Source organism: Cnephaeus nilssonii (assembly GCF_951640355.1).
Source record: "Cnephaeus nilssonii genome assembly, chromosome: 11".
In the NCBI taxonomy this organism is placed as follows: Eukaryota; Metazoa; Chordata; class Mammalia; order Chiroptera; family Vespertilionidae; genus Cnephaeus; species Cnephaeus nilssonii.
In genome coordinates, this window is record NC_137082.1 from 3,893,080 (window position 1) to 3,910,576 (window position 17,497).

General features: G+C 38.8%; 1 protein-coding gene across 1 annotated transcript in view; it reads left to right on the forward strand.

Moving 5' to 3' along the window:
- Nucleotides 1-3,583: 3,583 nt before the first annotated feature.
- The window catches only part of SYCP2 (synaptonemal complex protein 2), a gene marked incomplete at its 3' end in the record, with an annotated part of 87,912 nt that continues 73,998 nt past the window's right edge, over nt 3,584-17,497 (forward strand). Inside the window, exons 1-12 of the mRNA XM_079784689.1 lie at nt 3,584-3,690; nt 4,990-5,133; nt 6,499-6,631; nt 9,245-9,345; nt 9,648-9,672; nt 12,491-12,576; nt 13,555-13,640; nt 13,900-13,934; nt 14,767-14,909; nt 15,196-15,248; nt 16,506-16,551; nt 17,073-17,165. Coding sequence (XP_079640815.1) covers nt 3,667-3,690; nt 4,990-5,133; nt 6,499-6,631; nt 9,245-9,345; nt 9,648-9,672; nt 12,491-12,576; nt 13,555-13,640; nt 13,900-13,934; nt 14,767-14,909; nt 15,196-15,248; nt 16,506-16,551; nt 17,073-17,165 — 969 coding nt within the window. The 5' untranslated portion in view covers nt 3,584-3,666. The remainder of the gene's footprint in view (nt 3,691-4,989; nt 5,134-6,498; nt 6,632-9,244; nt 9,346-9,647; nt 9,673-12,490; nt 12,577-13,554; nt 13,641-13,899; nt 13,935-14,766; nt 14,910-15,195; nt 15,249-16,505; nt 16,552-17,072; nt 17,166-17,497) is intronic.

Genomic DNA, 17,497 nt, shown 5'->3' on the forward strand with positions numbered 1-17,497 from the left:
CCTCCCCCTGGCCAGCTTGGTGGTCAGTGCACTCCCACAGCCAACCTCCCACAGTCCCTCTCCCTGACCAGTCCCTCCCCCAGACTAAGACTCCAGGCACCAGAGAATCTGGGTCCGGGAAGCCTGTAGGAGGAAAGCAAACCTAATGCTGATCAAAACAGAATAGCAGTTCAGAGGGGGGAGAAGGGGCTAGGCAGCAGCTAACTGCAAAGATGTAAAGTAAGTACCACCACCATCTTACCACACCATGCTGCTCACCCTTCTGCCCCCGTCAGCCACTTCTAGCTTGTCCCCACACTTTTCTGGGCTCCCAACAGCTGATCACCTAGTGCTCCTATGGCGGTGTGCCACCATTGGCCAAAGTCAGCTACCTATCATGCTTGGGGGTGGAGCCCTGAGAAAATGTGAAGCTGAGTTAGGAGAGACAACCTGTCTGTTAGCAACTCTGCCTTGGGGAGAGTGAGATGCCCGAGGACGAGCAGTGAAATAGTGTTGTATTTCCACCTCAGAGCATAGCTGGTGTTCAGGCCATTTTGAGGCACTCTGTCTGTGGTCTTTTCTTGCTGCTACCTCAGCACATCTACTGGTACACAACTAGATTGGGGCCTGCCGGCTAACCTCCTGTGGTCCCCTCCCCCCCCCCCCGCACGACTTCGTGCATCAGGCCTCTAATCCTATCTAATAAAAGAGTAACATGCAAATTAACCATCACTCTGCTACACCCACAAGCCACGCCCACCAGCCAATCAGGAGTGAGTATGCAAATTAATCCCAACCAAGATGGCTGCGGCCAAGGAGCAAGAAGGAGGCTTGGGTTTCCCCGGTGATGAAGGAAACCAAGCTTTCTGCACACCCTGGCTGGCCCAGGCCTCCACTCAAAGCCACAAAGTTTCAATTATAGAAGATAAATAAATCCCAACAAAAATGGCTGCGGCCACGGAGCGAGCAGGAGGCTTGGCTCCGCTCAAGGCTACAAAGTTTCAATTATAGAAGATAAATAAATCCCAGATACCAGGGCCTCTGCTTGGGTCACCGAAGGGCATGGCTGGCCTGCAAACCACCACAGGCCCCTCGCCCAGGGCGCCCCACGCCCCAAGGGAACCCCCACCCTGATCTGGGACACCCTTCAGGGCAAACCGGCTGGCCCGCACCCATGCACCAGGCCTCTATCCTATCTAATAAAAGAGTAATATGCAAACTGACCATCACTCCAACACACAAGATGGCTGCCGCCATGTGGTTAAAGATGGCTGCCCCCATGTGGACACAAGATGGCCACTACAAGATGGCCAGCAGGGGAGGGCAGTTGGGAGGCACCCGGCCTGCAAGGGAGGGCAGTTGAGAGGGACCAGGCCTGCAAGGGAGGGCAGTTGGAGGTGATCAGGCAAGCAGAGAAGGGAAGTTGGAGGTGTCCGGGCCTGCAGGGGAGGGCAGTTATGGCAAACAGGCTGGCAGGGAGCAGTTAGGCATCAATCAGGCTGGCAGGGGAGTGGTTAGGGGGTGATCAGGCTCGCAGGCAGAAGCAGTTAGGGGCAATCAGGAAGGCAGGCAGGAGAGCAGTTGGGAGCCAGCAGTCCTGGATTGTGAAAGGGATGTCCCAGATTGGAGACGGTGCAGGCTGGGCTGCGGGCAACCCCCACCCCCGCACGACTTTCGTGCACTGGGCCTCTAGTATAAATATAAATTACAAATAAAATTGAAGTCTTACTTTGACAAATAGCCGATTACAGTTCTGTAAAACTCCTTACTGCTCCTTTCCAATGAGCCTGATAAGCATTCCAACTGTCTTGATTGGTATAGGTGAATGTCTGTCTGTCTACACACATGCACACACAAATATGTATATATGTACATGCATATACCTAGACATATAAATGATACAAAGTTTCTTTTTTCACTGTATCATTTAGCAACATATTATGAATACAAATATCTAAAATTCTGGGCCTTTTTATTTGACTACTAGAGGCCTGGTGCACGAAATTTGTGCACGGGGGTGGGGGGGTGGGGGGTGTCCCTCAGCCCAGCCTGCACCCTCTCCAATATGGGACTCCTCAAGGGATGTCCGACTGCCTGTTTAGGCCCATTCCCAGTAGGATCAGGCCTAAACGGGCAGTCAGACTTGCCTCTCACAATCCAGGACTGCTGGCTCCCAACTGCTCACCTTCCTGCCTTCCTGATTGCCCCTAACTGCTTCTGCCTGCCAGCCTGATCACCCCCTAACCACTCCCCTGCCAGCCTGATTGATGCCTAACTGCTCCCCTGCCAGCCTGTTTGCCCCTAACTGCCCTCCCCTGCAGGCCTGGGTCCCCCCCCCCCCAACTGCTCTTCCCTGCAGGCCCAGTCTCTCCCAACTTCCCTCCTCTGCCGACTTGTTCACCCCTAACTGCCCTCCCTTGCAGGCCTGGTCCCTCCCAACTGCCCTCCCCTGCTGGCCTAATCGCCCACAACTGCCCTCCCCTGCTGGCCATCTTGTGGCAGCCATCTTGTGTCCACATGGGGGCAGCCATCTTGTGTGTTGGAGTGATGGTCAATTTGCATATTACTCTTTTATTAGGTAGGATTAGGTTCACAAAATTAATTACCACATTGTATTTATTTATTTCTCATGCTCCCTCTCATTTCCAAATTCCATCTAGGTGCTTTTGAATCATTGCCACTCAAAACAATACTGTAAAAACATCTTTAGACCTAGTTTCTTATGCATGTGGAGCAAATATTTCTTTGGGGATCAGAACTTTTTCCCTGGAGTTAATCTTTGGAAATGCAAGAGATTATTTTTACTCATCCTTTTTGTTTGCCTTATATGTATATCCTCATTGGCACTTATATTTCTCTACTGCTGTATCTGCAAGAAAGTAGATTAATGCCTCTTATTGTCTTATGGGTACACAGTCCTCTATTCCTGTTGGATTAATGAATTGATTGCCTCTCTATGTTGGATGGCCTAGTGTTTCTGTTACATAGTAGATTAATTTTAAATTGTTCTAGTCGTGATATCTAGAAAAGATTGTAGTAGTTCTTTTCTTTTACAGAGCTAACCTCCAAATTGCATTTGGAAATTTTAGATACTTTTGTTAAGGTGGTAGATGGTGCTTAATGTAACCTCATTGTTTCTTGTTTCCAATCTCTTTTTAAGAGAAAATGTGTTCAGTTTATCTTTTCCTTACTCTTCTGATTGTATTTTTGTGTGTTCCCATATATCCTGTTCTTTGGTAATATATTCCCATATTCCTCCCTTCTTAACCTATTGTGTTACAAGTCTGAATATCATTTAGACATTAATTCAAGGTTATTTTTCTTATTTTCCTCAAAGTTGGAACAAATATAGCAAGACTCTAGGATGAGACAGATCCCGGTTTTTCTTTCACTAGTTTTGTGACCTTTTAGCAGGGTTTTTGTGTTTCTGTAATTCATAAACAGCAAAAGCTTGAATAAATGCTATTCAGGATTTTCTCCAGAAACTTTTTTAGCCAAATTAAAATGCGTAATTTCATAAACAGCGAGGAAATTGAAAAAACAGTATTTATTGCCTTTGGTATAAGCAGCAGTGTTTATTTATGTGTATTAAGATTTTAAATATGTAGAACAGATGTAAGATACAGAGAGTGTATGTTTTCTTTTATAGGTGTTTGTTTTGACCTGCCATTTTAAAATTAAATCAAAATGCCAATAAGACCAGATCTCCAGGTATGTAGTCCTGGACCAGAAGCAAGTATTTTATTTTAGTCTCTAAAATCACTTTTTGTTTGTTTATAGGTATTAAGTGCTATATTTTTAAGAAAGACAAGCTTTCTTGTTTTTATGAAGAGGTCAAGAGGAGAATAATTTAAATTCAAATGTTATCTTTTTATTTTTTAATAGATTTGTTTTCAATATTTAAAAATATTTAAAGTATACATGCTAATTATTTATGTGTATATATATCTATATATCTTTTATATTGAAAAGAATCATGCATTGATTAATGTATAAAACTTATGCCTGAATATTATATCACAGTTTAAAATTATAAGATACTTCATTTAGGTAAAGAGTAAGTTTTATCTATTTAATTGCTATGTGGTTCACTCCAAAGCCTGATGATCAGATTGTAGTATGAAAATTACTTATTAATGATGTTTACATTAATACTAGGGATGACAGATTTTGTAAAGGTTATACAGTCATGCGCTACTTAATGATGGAGATGCTTTCTGAGAAATGTGTCATTAGGCAATTCTGTCATTGTGTGAACACCATAGTGCATGTACACAAACCTAGGTGGTCTAGCTTACTACACACGTAGGCTATATGGTATGTAGCCTGTTGCTTCTAGGCTGCAAACCTGTGTAGCTTGTTACTATACTGAATATTTAGGCAGTTATAACACAGTGGTAAGTATTTGTGTATCTAAACATGGAAAAGGTGCAGTAAAAATATGATATAAAAGATGGAAAATGGTACAGCTCTATAAGGCACTTACTATGAATGGAGCTTGCAGGAATTGAAGTTACTCTGAGTGAGTCAATAAGTAAGTAGTGAGGGATTTTGAAGGCCTAGGACATTACTGTACACTAATGCAGACTTTATAAACACTGTACACTTAGACTAAACTAAATTTATAAAACAACATGAGATTAAATCAAACATAAGAGAAAAGTTTTATCCATGGTATTACAGATTATTTATCATAAAGTTTATTTTACTTCTTTCATTAACAGGCTTTTGTTGAATTCAACATAATGATGACTTTCCAATTTAAGACATGAAGTGCAAAAATAGTAAAATATATTTTTTCTTATATAGAATCTTATCAAAGAAACTTAATCTGACTACATTACTCCAAATTTAAGAGTGGGCAGTTTAAAAAAAAATAAGTGTGCATTGATACTGTATAAATTCTTCTGAGAATTTTTATGTGAAAACCATTCTCAAATTACTAGATTGCATAAGGTGAATAATTTTGGTTTTGATTCAATATATGTGCCATTAACTCTATTTCTCTAGCAGTTGGAAAAATGCATTGATGATGCTTTAAGAAAAAATGATTTCAAACCTTTGAAAACACTTTTACAAATTGATGTTTGTGAAGATGTGAAGATTAAATGCAGCAAACAGTTTTTCCACAAGTTGGATGACCTTATATGCAGGGTAAATATATTTATTTTTGTTGAATGATTGTTATCATCTTACCTTATAATAGACAAATATGCAAATTGACCGCACCTTCGCTACGCCCAAGCCACACCCACCAACCGAGCCACGCCCACCAACCACGCCCACCAGGAAACCATTGCATGGACATTGGGGTGTGGCGGAGCCCAAGGCCGGGAAAGCCTCGGGGCGGAGGCTTTCCCGGCCTTGGGCACCAGCGGGCAGCCTGCAAGGATTGCAGGAAACCACTGGGGGTCGGCTCCTGCGATCCTTAGCAGGGATGTTGGGTGCGGCTGAGCCCAAGGCCACTGCCCGGGGCCAAGCCCCGACCCTGAAAAAGGCAGAAGGCGGTAGCCACAGCCAAGGCCTGGGTCCCCCGTGCCAGCAGAAAACTGGTGCAGGCAGCCAGGTGAATGAAGGTCTATTGCACGAATCTTCGTGCAAACGGGCTACTAGTTATTAGATAACAGTCTACTTTCCAGGAAAGTAAATTAGAAAAAATGAATAAAAAACCTTTGGCAAGCTCGCTTATAATTATATAAATAAATCCTTATTTTACCACTTGCTTTTTTTTTTTAATTTGACAAGCTCCAAATAACCATTTTCTAAATAAAGTATTCAAATAGATATGTTTACAGAGTTACCACTGGTGAAAAATAGTATACATCTTGGAAGTTTAAACAATTTAATCTTTTTTAAAAGCCTATCAACATATTCTGCATGTTATATGGACAAAGTTTGCTGCTTGCAAATATAAAAAAAATATCCAAAATCTTGGACTTGATTTATTATATGTAAGACAGGTTTATATGCAAGAAAATGTGGCTATTGACAATCTCTCCCAGTATTTGAGATTTGCTATGACTCAAAAAGATTGCATAAAAATTCATTGTATTTGTTAGATACCTGGAGCTTTATAAAATGGAAAGTAACTTTGTATCATAGTCTAAAGTTTCTTGAATTTATACAGATCTGCATTTTTTTATCCTCACTCGAGAATATGTTTTTTAGTGATGAGAGGGATCAAGAAAGAAAGAGAAACATCGATTGGTTGCCTCCCATATGCGTCCCAACTAGGGTTCAAAACTGCACACACTAGGTATGTGCCCTGACCAGGAATCGAACCCCCAACCTTTTGGTGTATGGGATGATATGCCAACCAACTGCTAGATCTGCATTTTTGTACTAGTTTGTCATTTACTGGCTTTAGGCAAGTTGTTTTTTTTTAAAAAACCACATTTTGTCCTTTGTCCTTGTAGATTGTGATTATAGCTTTCAGGATTTGTGAGGATTATAAAGTCCTTAGCCAGTTCCATGCTATTTTGTGTTAACAGATGTTTAAATGTATAATTTTCATTTCAGGAACTTAATAAGGAGGATATCCGAACTGTTTCAATCATTTTGATTTCTTTTGGAAGATGTAGCAGGAATATCAGTATTTTGGGGCAAGCTGGACTTCTAACTTTGATAAAACAAGGATTAGTCCAAAAGATAAGTATAGAATATACAACATTCATATGAGGGAAATATTATTAAAGGTGTGCTTTCTAATAAATTAAATGCTTTAAACCACTGAAAAATAAATTTGGGTACTTTATATAAAACTTTGAGTTAAAATAAATATTTTTATAACCTGTAGTATGTCACAAGGAAACTATTCACAGGCTCCTTGATAACCATGTGAATTTAAGGTAACAACACTCTCTAGAGACTTTACTTCATTTATTTTCTCTTTAGCACATCTTAATCACTATCTGACTTTATTATTTTTTAATATTTATTGTCTGTCTGCCATACTAGAATGTATGGTATTAATTTTTGTTTGTTTTGTTCATTGCTGTGCCCTGAACAGTATCTGAGATGTAGTTTATATTCAAATACTAGAGGCCCGGTGCATGAAATTCGTGCATGGGAGGGGGTCACCTCAGCCCAACCTGCACCCTTTCCATCTGGGACCCTTTGGGGGATGTCTGACTGCTGGTTTAGGCCCAATCCCAGGGATCGGGTCTAAACTAGCAGTCGGATATACCTGTCAAAATCTGGGACTGCTGGCTCCTAACTGCTCACCTGCCTGTCTGCCTAATCTCCCCTAACTTCCCCCCTCTGCCAGCCTGATCACCCCTAACTGCCTCTGCTTGCCGGCGTGATCGCCCCTAACTGCCCCCCCACCAGCCTGGTCGCCTCCAACTGCCCCTCCTGCCGGCCTGGTCACCCCCAACTGCCCCCTCCACCGGCCTGGTTGCCCCTAACCGCCCCCCCCCGCCAGCCTTGTTGCCCCTTACTGCCCCCCTCTGCTGGCCTGGTCGCCCCACGCAGCCTGCTATTCAGTCATTTGGTCATCCCTCACTAACTCCCCTGACGGCCTGATCACCCCACACAGCCTGCTGTTCGGTTGTTCGTCTCGTCGTTGGGTCATGACGGCCCCTGGCTTTTTATATATTAGGATTTGAATTAATTAAAAGTGAAAAATACCAAAAATTATCAAATAGTAATAGTGCTAAAATAATCTAACTTGTGACCACTTATTTTCATCTACTAGAAGCCCGGTGCACGAAATTCGTGCACGGCGGGGGGTTGTCCCTCAGCCCATCCTGTACCCTCTCCAATCTGGGACTCCTGGAGGGATGTCCGACTGCCCGTTTAGGCCCGATCCTGGTGGGATCGGGCCTAAACGGGCAGTCAGACATCCCTCTCACAATCCAGGACTGCTGGCTCCCAACTGCTTGCCTGCCTGCCTTCCTGATTGCCCCTAACCGCTTCTGCCTGCCAGCCTGATCACCCCCTAACCACTCTGCTGCCAGCCTGGTTGATGCTTAACTGCTCCCCTGCCAGCCTGTTTGCCCCCAACTTCCCTCCTCTGCCAGCCTGGTCACCCCTAACTGCCCTCTCGTGCAGGGTTGATCACCTCCAACTGCCCTCCTCTGCCGGCCTGGTCACCCCTAACTGCCCTCTCCTGCAGGGTTGATCACCTCCAACTGCCCTCCCTTGCAAGCCTGGTCCCTCTCAACTGCCCTCCCTTGCAGGCCTGGTCCCTCACAACTGCCCTCCCTTGCAGCCGGGTGCCTCCCAACTGCCCTCCCCTGCTGGCCATCTTGTAGTGGCCATCTTGTGTCCACATGGGGGCAGCCATCTTTAACCACATGGCGGCAGCCATCTTGTGTGTTGGAGTGATGGTCAGTTTGCATATTACTCTTTTATTAGATAGGATAGAGGCCTGGTGCATGGGTGCGGGCCAGCTGGTTTGCCCTAAAGGGTGTCCTGGATCAGGGTGGGGTTCCCTTGGGGTGTGGGGCGGCCTGAGCGAGGGGCCTGTGGTGATTTGCAGGCCGGCCACACCCCCTGGCAACCCAAGCAGAGGCCCTGGTATCTGGGATTTATTTTCCTTCTACAATTGAAACTTTGTAGCCTGGAGTGGAGCCAAGCCTGCTGTTCCCTCCGGGGCGGCAGCCATTTCTGTAGCAGTTAATTCACCTTCTATAACTGAAACTTTGTAGCCTTAAGCGGGTGAGCCCGGCCAGGGTGTGCGGAAAGCTTTGCTTCCCCTGTTGTTGCCGGCAACCCTGGCCTGCTCTCTCAAGCTCCATTCTGCCGCCATTTGTTTGAATTTGTTTACCTTCTATAATTTAAACTTTGTAGCTTGAGTGGAGGCTTAGGCCTGCAACGGCTATGGAAAGCTTGGCTTGCTCTGTTACCAGGGAAACCTTGCTCTCTGTGGCTGTAGCCATCTTGGTTTGGGTTAATTTGCATACTCACCCTGATTGGCTGGTGGGCGTGGCTTATGTAGCAGAGTGATGGTTAATTTGCATATTACCATTTTATTAGAGAGGATTATATGAATGTACTTGAACAAGGAATTTTAAGGGGGAAATAAAGATCTTCTACCTGGAATTAGTATTAACTTTATCCATTCCCATCCAAACAATGGGCAAATAGTGAGTTACCAAAAACCAATGACAATGTTTGAAAGCATAAATTTATTTTGATACAATACTGGAATTTTTTTTTTGTTATTTCTTTATTCCTAGGTTTACTATTTATACAAATATAGATAAGTACATTCTCAAATTGAATTTAAAAATAACTAGTATATACATTTTTCTTTACATGGTTGCCTGGTTTGAAAAATCCAAGGAGATAATTCTGAGTCGAGGAAATTCAAAAGATGAAGCTGTTATAAATCTGATAGAAGACTTATTTGATCTTCTGATGGTAAAATCACATTAATTAACTGATGTTTTAAAGCTTGTGCTTATTTAGTATATATGCTGCCTAAGCAAGCACTTTATTTAAAAACAGTTTGTGTTCTATATGCCTTAAGCCTAAAAGTCAGTAACAGATTGGCTTCTGACTTGGTTGGATTAACCTATTCAGATTGTAAAGCATTTATCCTGTGTAATGTAATTAGATAATTAGTACTTATGTGGTGAGTTCAAATTTAACCTGTTATTTTAATACCTTTTGTAATGGTTTATAATATAAGACAGTAAAATATAAATATTATTCCTTTTCAGGTCGTATATGGCATCAATGATGAAGGTATAATAAACATTTTTTTTTTATGGAACAGTAATTTGCAGTTAGAGTTTTAGTATAATTTTGCAATTCTCATAGCAATTTTCTCAATATTAGGAATTCATTATCTAATTCAGGGATCAACAAACTTTTTATATAAAGGGCCAGATAGTAAATATTTTAGGTTTTGTGGGCCAGAAAAAAATTAAGGATAATATGTAGGTACTATAACAAGAAAGAAACAAATTTCCACAAATGTTTTATTGATGCAATTCAAAGCATAATAACTGAGTATGATGTTTTTGTAATACAGGTATACTAATGTGAAGAATAGCACTCTTTTTTGAGGGGATAATATTTCACTTATTCAGATTCAGAGTTAGTTTTTGCTCTAGTCAAAATAGATTATATTCATTTATTGATGCTTATATATATTGCATTAGAAAATCTTTTCATGCCAATAATGACAAATACTGCTATATGTTTATAAGCATGATTTCTAATTGAGCATATTCATCACTTAAAAAGCATTTATAGAATTTTATTAAGTTCTTTTCTTAATATTTGCCTTTTAAAATGTCATTGCACTGCAGATTAATCACTTTTAATTGAAAGTTAGGTAGAAGCTCCTCAACTGCATAATAGATTTTGACATATGGAAACTTTCCCTTGCACTTACATCAATGTCCAAAAATGCTCTGGACCTGTAATTGGAACTTGAAAAAAATATCCCCTATAAATATGTGTGGGGCCGAAATCAGTGGATAGAGCGTCGGCCTGCGGACTGAAGGGTCCTGGGTTCGATTCCGGTGAAGGGCATATACCTTGGTTGCGGGCACAACCCCAGTGGGGAGTGTGCAGGAGGCAGCTGATCGATGTTTCTCTCTCATCGATGTTTCTAACTCTCTATCCTTCTCCCTTCCTCGCTGTAAAAAATCAATAAAATATATATAAAAAAAATTTAAAAAAAAAATATGTGTGGGAATGGAGATGTTAATTCTTGTTTTAGTTTTTGACAACCCATGAAGTACAGAAAGAAGCTTGGCATTATTTGCAATGCAAATAACTTTATTTAGTGTCATTAAAATGAATTTACTGAAGTATAAGTTTCTTATATACCACAATTTTGCCTTGTAATTTTGGGTTGAAGTCACTTAGAAACATTATCGACTCTATAGCGCAAGCTATTTATTACCAAAATCATTCACTGGTAACTGATGATTATGGCTAAGTTCATGAAATTCACCTTGATGCTACTAGTTCAATAAAACATGATAGATTCAAACATTTCCAGAGTACTTGCTGATGAAATGTATTATTCATCAGCAGTGGGTTGAATTTGGTTCATGGGCCATAGTTTGCCAACCCTTGAGCTAATGGAACAAAATTTTTAATAGTCCACTGAGAACTCTTCCTTTCATTTATGGCTAGCAGGTGTCTTGTGAAAAGCAGTCAGTCCAAGTTATGTTTATCTCTGTGTTGCTTGAGAAAGAATTAACTAGGATTGGTAACTGAGGCTGATGAATTATTTATACATAAAGGAACAGCTGCTATTTGCTGCCATCAAAGCCAAAATGTTAAAGATCAGTTGCTATTTTGTTAGCTGTACTTTAATAAAAATTAATGGAGATTTCCCTATAAGGTGGAAAAACTAATAGATTTGCTTTTTATGTAGTCACCTTCTCAAAATACGTTTACATTTTGGAAAAGAGTTTTAATTTGTCCCTCATTTTTTTAACATTTTTTAAAATGTCTTTGAAAGACCATATGTACTTTTAGTTGGACTACTATACAAAGGAAATCATATATGATAGTTGAGAATTACATAGATATAAAATTTTAGGCCATTGATCATTAGCTAAATGTGGTTGTTTAGATATCAAAATTGTTTACTATGTCTTTGAGACCCAACCTCTCTGACCGCATTTGGAAACAGTGCCCCATTGATCACCGTGAATTTGCTCTCTGTGTCAGCACTTGCCATCTCCTCACATTGGAATGATCTACCTCAGATACACTCATGGCTCACTCTTGAATTTATTTATGTCTTAGCCTCAAAACCCACTTTGAAGTAGCCTTACTAAGCAATTTTCTCTAAAATATACCCATGTATCACTAAAAAATCAATTACTGTTTATTCAATAGTAGCTACTACTTTTTAAATTATTTCTTTGCAATCTAGCTTGAATTCTTACATTTTTAGGGGAGAAAACAGTCTTAAACCACTAGTGATTATAAAGTGATCTAACAGGGTTTTTTAAAAGTAAATTATTATATATTTTCCCCTAATTGAGTGATTTTTTTTTCAATGTGGTCACTTTGGAATGTTCTGTTACAGTATTGGCATTTTTTAAAATTATTTTTAAAATTTGCATTATGAAATAACATGTGGAAAATTTCTTTAAATATATTTAGTATTGATAAAGCCTAGTCTTTTGAGAATAGGGTTGGCTTTTAGGAATAGCTCAGAAGTATTGATGGCTATTATGGAATTTTTGAGTATTAGTATTAATGAGGTCAGTTTTCTAAAAAGCTCAATATAGAAGTTTACACTTTTGAATGATATTTATTTCATCCAGAATTTCAGCCTTATGTGCCTGAAAGAAGAAGCTGGATTTGGATTCAGTCACATCTGTTGGTTTTGTGTGGTTTTTTCCCCAAGCCACATAGCTAGTTCATAGCAGAACCAGGACTGAATTGTATGCTTCCTGATAACCAGCACTGTCAAGTCAGCCTTCTAAACTGAACTAGTACTTCCTTTACATTAACTCATATAAGTAAAGACTGTCTTTTAAAAGAATTTAAAATACACATTTATCAATAATTTAACACTTTTATTCAGGTAAAAAGCAAGTAGTGGAAAGTTTCATACCTCGAATTTGTGCCCTGGTTATTGACTCAAGAGTGAATATTTGTATTCAGCAGGAGGTAAAGTCATTTGTTAGATTTTCTTTTGAAACCTAAAAATGAGAAAGAAGAAAACTTGGTAGCAATTTATCAAATTAAATAATCATTTTATCTTGGCACTAAATTATTTATCATGTAGTATATATCTATTATCTTAATTCACTGACATGATGAATATGTTACCTATTTATTGAAAATGTATAACCATATTGGCTTATGTATACATATATCTCATATGAATATAAATGATACCATCTAGATATTAGGAGTTCTTAAGTATTAAATACTAAAAATAACCTTAATAGTATGTAGATGTGTATACATTTGTATAACCATAAGAATAAATATTAATAAGGTCATCTTTTTGCCTTCCTAGTTCTTAAAGTGATAATAAACATATGTTGTATTGCAAAGAGTATAACTATTTTAAGTATAGAAATCATAGTATATTCTTTTTTATTATATTCTATGTGTTTTTTTGTATTCACTATTTTATACTTTACTAGAGGCCCAGTGCATGAAATTTGTGTACTTAGGGGTGTCCCTCAGCCCGGCTGTGCCCTCTCGCAGTCAGGGAGCCCTTGGGGATGTCTGACTGCCGACTTAGGCCCTCAGAAGCAGGCCTAAGCTGGCAGTCGGACATCGTGCTGCCTTGGAGCTGCTGCACTCGCCAGCCGTGAGCCCAGTTCAGGGCTTCTGGCTGAGCGGCGCTCCCCCTGTGGGAGTGCACTGATCACCAGGGGGCAGCTCCTGCATTGAGTGTCTGCCCCCTGGTGGTCAGTGCGCATCATAGTGACTGGTCATTCTGTTGTTCGGTTGATTTGCATATTAGCCTTTTATTATATAGGATAGTCTTTACCCTTCTCCATTCCCTGCATAAAATGCTATGATAAAAAAAAACAAGCTTCTAAATGTATATACCTAGAATATTTTTCTAAAACTGTAGTGTTTCACTGAATATAAAATATTGATGGATTATATTTTTCTTTTCTTTCCTAGACTCTAAAAAAAATGAATGCTATGCTTGACAAAATGCCTCAAGATGCCAGGAAAATACTCTATAACCAAGATGTGTTAATTCTCATGTAATAATTTGTACTATATTGCTTTAATTAGTGGTTCAAGTCAAGAATTTAATGGATGTTTTATAAGGAAACTGTGAATTGCATTAATAATTAAAACTCATATAACTGTTGTAGGTTTCTATTTTAATTTATAGATATAATTTCTGTAAAAGTGTGATACTAGCCAATTGAAATTTTAGTGAAGTCCCTCCCCCCAACATATGGGCTTTTTATTTAGTTGATACTAGTCTAGTATATAATCTATTATTTTGATTCGTAGGAATAGTATGGGAGAAAGGATTTTAGATGCTGGAGGTAAGTTTTTTTCAAAAATGTTTATATTTGAAGTTATTACACACATAATAGAAAGAATTATTTTAGCCAAAATATATTAACATTGTAATGTAGTGAGATTATGTGAGGGGATTATAAACTATAGTCAATCAATTTTAATTACTTTAACAAGTAATTAAAGATAAATATCTGTGGGACTGAAATAATAATTAAGCATGATAACAGGAGTTGTTAAATATAATTTGTACCCAAGTTGTAGATTTATGAATAATAATTTTCCAATATATTTTAATTACTTTTGCTAAAAAGTGCCTCAAATGGTATTTTATGAAGTTAGGAGGTTAAATATTCCTGGGATTAATATATTTATTTTTAAACAATGTGTTTATTAAAAGAACTCAAATTTTCTTTCCTAAGTTTCATATGAGAAACTTTTGATCTCGTGATTTTATCTATAGAATAAACTTAAAGTACTTTGGAATAACTTTAAATAACATATAACACAAAAGGAAAACAAAGATTCTGTGATTTATAGGCCATTATCTGAGCTGTTTAACAGTTCACAGCTCTAATAATAATGGAATGCTTAGTCTTTGAATATTTGGGAGTGTCTCTTAAGTAACCCTTAGAAATTTTTTTCACTTTTGTTAGTAAGCTTATTTTGTTATTTGGGCTGTATTCATTCCTATAATAAGGAGCTAGTTTTAATTCATATGAAGAAAATGGCAAGAGATAAGTAATTTACACGAATGTTTTCTTTATCTTGCTAGTTGTAATACATTATAAAATATATTGACATTTATAAACTCTTAATTTTCATAATTTCAAATAATGGATTAACTTTTTTTTCAAGATTATGACTTACAAGTAGGCATCGTAGAGGCTTTATGTAGAATGACAACAGAAAAACAAAGACAGAAACTGGCGCGTCATTGGTTTTCAATGGATTTTATTGCTAATGCATTTAAAGGAATTAAAGACTCTGAATTTGAAACAGTAAGTAGTATAAAAATAAATTAATAATAGTTTTTTAAAATTCTATGCTTTTTAAATATATTTTTTATTATTGACATTATTACAGATGACCCCCATTTCCCTCCCTTTGCCTCCTTACCCAGTTACTACCCCACCTCAGGCCTTCACCCCCACTATTGTCTGTGTCCATGGGCTATGCATATAAGTATATTAGTTCTTTGGCTAATCTCTCCCCATCACCCCCCTCCCTCTGAGATTTGTCAATTTACTATGCTTTTTAAAAGTCTTTCTTTTTTAAAAAAATTAGGATTGCAGGATTTTTCTCAACCTTGTAAATGGCATGCTTGGAGACAAGAGAAGGTAAATTTAATGCAGATTATTTAATTTCAGGAATAGGCATGTGAGGCTGAGTGATGTAAACTTTTATCACTTTGATAATGACAGAAGAGCAGAGTATTTGCAGTTCCTGGCACCTTATAGGTGCACAGATACACTGGATGGCTGAGTTCACATTCCCTTTACTTACTAAGGAAATTAAAAATAGGGTGAGGGGTAAGTGCAATGAGTCATATTATTTGGATTTAAATCATAAATTTCTCTTTCTATTCTAACATTGGGTGGATTATTTAACCTTACTCGCCTCTGTTTCTTTATCCGTAAAATAAGAATACTAATAATACATACTTAATATGTTTGTTGTGAGGTTTAAAGGAGATAATTATATGGGAGTACTTGTAATCATATCTCACCAAGGAAGTACTCACTTAATTCAGCCATTTTTATTAGGAGTACTAGCGGCCTGATGCATGAAATTCATGCACGAGGGGGTGGTCCCTCAACCCAGTCTGCACCCTCTCTCAATCTGGGACCACTAGCTCCTAACCGCTCACCTGCCTGCCTGCCTGATTGCCCCTAACCTCCCTCCCCTGCTGGCCTGATCGCCCCTAACCGCCCTCCCCTGCTGGCCTGATCGCCCCAACCTCCCTCCCCTGCTGGCCTGATCGCCCCTAACTGCCCTCCCCTGCTGGCCTGATCGCCCCTAACCTCCCTCCCCTGCTGGCCTGATTGCACCTAACCGCCCTCCCCTGCCAGCCTGATCCCCCTAACCTCCCTCCCCTGCCGGCCTGATCGCCCCTAACTGCCTCTGCCTCAGCCCCCACCACCGTGGCTTTGTCCAGAAGGAGGACCGGACAACCAGAAGATGTCCGGTCGACCTGGTCTAAATATTACCCTTTTATTAGTATAGATTATTCACTTATCTTCTTTTCCCATCTAAGGTCTATGGGAACTTTTATTGTATTAATAGTACAAGCTAAGATGGGAATCTCTGCTCAGAGTCAATAGCATGGAATGTAATAGCAATCTCTGCTCAGAGTCAATCACTTCAGACTAAACGGTAGTTTGAGTTGTATCCTCAAAGTAATATGCTTTCTCTACAGAAATAAATTTCCATTAAGCTCTTTTTAAAAGTAATAAAAGAGATGTAATTTTATTTAAATTGTTTTGACCACTGCCTGATTTTCCTTTGATCCTAGGCATGATTTCTATGGCTAGTCAAGCTTATACTGTTGTAAAGTCTAATTAATTTTTTTCTTTATCTCAAACTTTTTATTTCAGGGTCTTTACATATCCTTGTTTATCAGCATTTCTTGATAAATATGAGGTAAGTTTAAAATTAACATGTATTTTAGTTATTGGATAAATTTTGATGCAAGGGCCAAGTGAATTATGGATTACAAAGTGACAAAAAACTTTAACAATAGTCATAATTAGAAAAAAAATACAGTTGGTCTATTCTATATCTAAGAGACATTTTATAACAGCGTATTTGTAGCTGTAGATAAATGAAATACAAAAGGCTATATTTCAAATATTTTTCTGTTTTCTTAATTTCATTATTGATTTATCATTTATGAATATATTCAAACTAATACTTTCAACCTTTATTTGCACTTGGAATATTCGTGATTGAGCTTAGCTAATTTCTGTGTATAATACTAAGCAGCATTTTTTTATTCTTTCTAAATTTATTTAAATGCAGTACTTGTCTCCTCTATGTTCCCTCACCTTCCAGCTATACTCTTAAAAAAAAACAACACTCAACCATGTATTACATGATCATAATTCTCCGTTGTCACTTTTAATCGCATAGGATATATTAGTTTTATATGTTTATTTTATTAGCTGCAAATACCATCAGATGAAAAACTTCAGGAATTTTGGATAGATTTTAATCTTGGGAGCCAGACCCTATCATTCTACATTGCTGGAGATGATGTAAGTTTTATTCCCTCTGTATTATTTTATATGTATGTATATGTATATATAAAATGTCCTAATTCAAACCCTATTGGTGTGGCTCAGTGATTGAGCATCAACCCATGAACCAGGAGGTCTTGATTTGATTCAGGGTCAGGGTACATGCCTGGGTTTCGGGCTCAATCCCCAGTAGGGGACATGCAGGAGGCAGCAGGATCAGTGATTCTCACTCATCATTTCTCTCTCTCTCTCTCTCTTTCTTCCCCGCCCCCTCTCCCTTCCTCTCTGAAATCAATAAAAAATATTTTTTTTAAATGTCCTAATTCAATTTAACAATGTAGCCCTAGCCA